This window comes from Eupeodes corollae, chromosome 1, assembly GCF_945859685.1.
Source record: "Eupeodes corollae chromosome 1, idEupCoro1.1, whole genome shotgun sequence".
NCBI lineage: Eukaryota > Metazoa > Arthropoda > Insecta > Diptera > Syrphidae > Eupeodes > Eupeodes corollae.
The window spans coordinates 136,315,211-136,320,781 of record NC_079147.1 but is presented as its reverse complement, the minus strand read 5'-3'; the positions used below and the strand labels follow the sequence as shown (position 1 = coordinate 136,320,781).

General features: G+C 34.6%; 1 protein-coding gene across 1 annotated transcript; it reads right to left on the bottom strand.

The window, feature by feature from the left end:
* Positions 1 to 2,408: 2,408 nt before the first annotated feature.
* Positions 2,409 to 4,172, bottom strand: LOC129944937 (piggyBac transposable element-derived protein 4-like). Its single transcript, XM_056054599.1, has one exon. It carries the CDS (start codon positions 4,170 to 4,172, stop codon positions 2,409 to 2,411), a length of 1,764 nt encoding a protein of 587 aa, XP_055910574.1.
* Positions 4,173 to 5,571: the final 1,399 nt, after the last annotated feature.

Genomic DNA, 5,571 nt, shown 5'->3' with positions numbered 1-5,571 from the left:
TTAGTTTCTTAGAATAATTCAACTGACAACTTTCTTAACAAAACACGAAAACGTACAAACTTTTAAGCAAGGCGTCTGACTTAGTGCGTGATTTTGATTGCGTAGAATAGAACTCACTGTACCATATGCAAAATGCAAATGATCAAGTCAGGTTTTTAAAGCATAACGTCAATCAGTTTTATGAGAGGCATGTTTCTATTAAAACCCTTCTCACCACTTCTGCTGAATAGCGGCATCCCTGCTCTGATGTCACGACGAGATGCCGCCTACAGTCAATGGAGGCGTTACAAAGTGTAGCACTTCCACAAATTGTATTGCAGACTGCGTAATCAAGTTGTCGTAATGGTCAGAACGGCAAAATGACTTGACTATGAAAATAAACTTGGTTCTTTAACCACTGGCAAAAAATTATGGAAAAACCTGCTTGAAATCGGTATTGGCAAACTATCTAAAAAGCGTTTGGGCGACGTCGATTGTGATGCTCTCAACAAAAGGTTTACGTCCATTCCCTTAAACGTTGCTTCACCCATTCATTGCCTTACTGAGGAGGAACCAACTGATATAAACAGCTGTCTGAGTTTTATAAGAATACAAAAGGAAGACATTTTAAAGGCAATTGTATCGATTAAATCTAATGCTACTGGCCTGGACCAAATGGACCCTAAGTTCTTGAGACTACAGCTTCCATATATACTGCGCTATATAACATACATATTAAACAGCATATTGACTACTTCCCAGTTTCCTTTAGAATGAAACAAGGCTAAGATTATTCCCATACCCAAAAAGCAAACAGATACTGCTGCAGAATTTCGGGCAATTGCCATTCTACCGTTTCTTTCGCAGCCAGATCCAAAAATATCTTACAATCTAATACCTGTCAGTCTGGTTTTCAACCTAAGCGCAGCTGCAAATCCGCCTTACCTTTTTTTAACTGATAAAATAAGAACGGCAATGGACAGTTATCATGTTACATTGCTAACACTGTTAGATTATTTAAAGGCTTTTGATACTGTTCACAACTCAATTCCTTGTAGAAAGCTGCGAATCAACTTTGGGGTTTGAGTCCTCTAAGCTTGTTCTTTCGTATAGCAGCGAAAGGCAACAATGCGTAGTGGCCAATGGATATACTTGCCGTTAAGTGCCACAGGGATCTATCGTTGGACCAATCCTCTTCTCACTTTACATACATGAGTTACCAGAAGTTGCTAAAAATTGTTTAATTCATCTTTATGCTGATGATGTGCAGCTCCTGATAAGTCGACCTTTTGGGGCTTAAAATGATGCCGTAGAATGGTCCGCATTTCACAGTAGTGAAAAAAGAATGATCTCCGCCTTAACTTGTCCAATCAACATCCCTCCCCATCTATCGCAAGAACTTTGATTTATCGGGTTTAAACCTGTTGATACTTGACAACAAAACCATTGAATATGTAAGCACTACTAGAAACCTAAAAGTAGTATTTAACCGCACTCTTACTTGGGATGACCATTAGGGTGATTCATTTCCGCAAAAAAATTTTTTTTTCTCGGCGCTCAAGCAAAATATTAATCTACCTGTAGAAAAAAAAATTTTCACCAAGGTAGAGCTCTTAATATCAATTTTAAGTACTTGCAGTTAAAATTTAAAGTTTTCCCATTTAAAATACATGTAAAAAAATATTTTTTTTTTTCAAATTTCTAATGCTCGCCCGCTTTTTACAATATTGTGAATCGGTTTTATGGACCTTATAGGGCATTTCACGCTCTTTAAAATTGTCTTTATGTTTTTTTGTGTAACTCGTAGTGGTTCGCCAGTAGGAGTCATCAAAGTTCAATTTTTTGAATAAACATTTTTGTTTGCAATTTTTTTAACAATTCGCAAAAAATAGTGAAAAAAAAGAGCTGAATCGTAAAAAAGTCTTTTAACAAATATTTGATGAAATCCCGATCAAAACTAAACTGCTACTTGCTAAGGCCATTATACTACCAATTGTGCTGTATGGGTGTGAAATCTTTTGTAAACTAGACTGTGTGAATAGCCGCAACATTGAATGTTGCTTATAACAATATTTCCCGCTATATTTTTATATCCATTTTTCGGGACGGATTTTTGGTTGTAGCCTTGACAGTTTAACCCTTACACGCACATAGTGTTATTAAAAAACAAACAAAGTTGTATGATGGTTATAATCGACTATTAGGGTCAACTTAAACATAAAATTATAAAAAAAATTTAATTTTGTTATTTTTTCTGTGTTTTTTTAACACGGGACAAATGTGTCCCAGTATGCGTCAAAGGTTGCGCAAATGACCGTTTTGAATAAAACTAATATTATCAATGTAAGGTGAAATTTATTAGATAAAGTGAATCAAATAATGCATATATCAAAGGAACTGAACATTTTTTATTGAAAACAAAGAATATTTTAATGATAATCTTGGAAACAATTTCTTTCCGATGTGAAACATAAGTGTACGTTGCATGTTGAACAAGTATTGTTAGTGCGATTTTCAACACGAGATTTGGCACATTGTACACACCTCTTCCTTATATTTGTTTTTACCATAATATGAGATGGCGTTCCCCTTTTTTGTAAGTTACCAATTCTTTTATTCGTCATAACTGTAGATGGTAGTGTTCTCTGACGAGACGAGAAATCAGCAATGAGGGAACGACTTATAACTTGTCGAAATTTAAGGCACGAAAGCAATGTTCCTTCAACTAGTTTGTCATCATGCAATTTGCTGTATATTATATAGGCGTTGTTCATTGCAATGTCGAGCAAATCAAAGAATAGTCTGAGATAATATTTGATTTTCGCTTTTCTATCAACTTCATAGCAAACTTTCCTTTGGTCCATCAAATCAACGCCTCCCATGTTCTTATTATATTTTACTACAACGTCGGGACATGTGACATTTATTTTCTCACCACTTCCGTGCATTCTTCTTTTCACCGTAGTGGTGGTAATTGGGGACAGGAAATTTGTCAACATAAAAACGGCTTTATTGTCCATCCATTTTATGAAGGAAATCCCTTGTGAGCTAGTCGCATATATTTGCCCTCTTTTCATCATTTTATCGGCAGGCAAATTTTTCGGAATATTCTTTCTATTTGAACGAACTGTTCCACAAGATCTTATGTTCATGTTTGCCAGTTTATGTTGCAGATTTGGAGAATTAAAAAAGTTGTCAAAATATATTTCACAACCCAAATTTTGAAGGTCGTTGCAAAGTTGTAAGACCACTGATTCTCCTAATCCAATTTCAGCAACACCTTGTTTTTTCCCAGTATACAGGTCAAACTGAAATAGATAGCCAGTCCTTGAATCACATCTGCACCACATTTTAAATCCCCATTTTACTGGTTTATTTTTGACATATTGTTTCATAATATTGTGACCTTTGAACTTAATCATATGCTCATCTATTGCTTGAGTTTTTGTGTTTGTCATAGCGTTTTGAAAACTGTCGTTGAAATGATCTAACACTGGGCGTATCTTATATGCTCTATCATATGAAGATTGACTTCTAGATGGTTCATTTGTATTGTCACTGAAATGTAGGTTCCTTCGTATTTCTTCGAAACGGTTGAGTGGCATTACGTTTGCAATGACAGGAACTCCCATATCAGGATCTGACGACCAATAGCTGCGGAATGTAGGCAAGATGTGATATCCCATCACGTAGTTCATCCCTAGAAAGGCCTTCGCCTCTGCACTAGTGAGAGCGAAAGGTCTTCCATTTTGCAATGCGTATCGTTCCGATTCAGGTATAATAATTTCATCAAGTAATAGATCAAACTTTGCCTCTGCATCGAAAATCTTCAAGGGAGTAAAATCAGTTGAAATCATAATTTCGCCATGTTTATATCCTTCTTGTTCATGGAAATGGTACGGGTCATATGAGTTTTTCCTCCAGTTGAACGACGGTGTCAAACCCGTCCTTGCTTTTACTCTTTGTTGCTGCCCTTGACTTTCTTCTACGTCCTGTACATTTTCGTCAACTGTATGTGAAGAGCTCGGTTCAATTTCAACAATTGAGAGACCTGCATCTATGTGTTGGGCCAAAAACTGCTGATCTTCTTCATCTAAGACCAATGCATCCTCGTCATCACTGTTATCAGCCACTAAAACTTCAAAAATCTCATTTTCGCGTAAGGAAAATTCCCTCTTCCTTCTTGAAGACATATTCTGAAACAAATGCATCAATATTTGTATTGCATTATAAGACAAATGTTCCCCCAAACTCATAAAAACTCCTATTTAGCGTAATAATGAAATGTACTAGAAAATACTCCTTTGGTGCATACTGGGACAACAGTGTCCCACTTCAATTATTCACAAAAATTCGTACACTTCGTCATTGAAAAATAAGAAAAACAGATAAAATTAATAAAATACTTACCAAAGAATAATATGATCAATCACTCACTCGCAAAAAATCAAAAAATATTATAAAAACGAAAAAATAAATCAGACGTTCAGCAGACTAAAAACTTGCAAGTTCAGCGCAATTTTTTTTTTGTTTTTATTTGTTTTTTTTATATTTGACAGAAAGAATATGGTAAAGCCTTCTTTTAACAAACTCATAGCTTGATTTTACCGAATAACTTTTGCATAAAACTGTAAAAACTGTCGGGGACACATGTGTCCCATATGCGTGAAAGGGTTTTAATAAACTTTCGCTCTCTGACTTACCTGCATCAAATCATCCAAACACAACAACCTGATTATCTATACGGTAAGCTGAATTTAAGTCATTCAACAAGGTCCTTTGCTTTAGTATTACCCCGATACAATTTTCTAAATACTGAGCGTCAGTTTTTTATTATATTGTAAGCCTTTGGAACTATCTGCTCATCGCTATGAGAAGAATAAGAAGCATAAGTAGATTTTACTTTCCAACTATTTGACAAATAATTGATGTTAAATTTCCTTTTCTTTATATAAATATGTAAATAGAAGCCTTAGGTATATAATTTTTATTCGAATTCTGAAATTAATGTAAAGGCTTGCAACACTTTATAAGGCTCAAGTCCTACCTTGTAAACGATTTTTGAAATAAATAAAAAATACAAATACAAATAGACAGACGGGATGGGCATTTATCACTGTGGGTCACATCTAAGTTTTTTTTCTTACGTAATAAGAAAAGACATATATTGAGAATTATCTCCTACTCGACAGATCAACTGCTCAACTCAGTTCAACTTTAGCTCAGCTTACCCAACAACTTAGCCCAAATGAAAATGATAGCTCAAATGTAAACTTGCTAACATCTATCTTAATTTTCAGTAAATTTGTTGTAAATTTGTTTTTAAGATCCTCTTCAGTTATTTATAAACTATCCTGTTTTTTGTTTCCTCTCATAAACTCTCTCTTTTGAATCAATTATAAGTTAAATTAACCCTTACAACTAAAAAAGAATTTATGTATGTTTGTAATATTATGTTTTCGTGTGTTTTTGACAAATTTTATCATCATCCAAGTGGACGAGTCAAAGTTCTAATTGCAAAAACCTTTAGTGCACTATGATAGACCCATACGGGTTCACACAAAAAAACACCTATTTCATATTTTTAGAAAG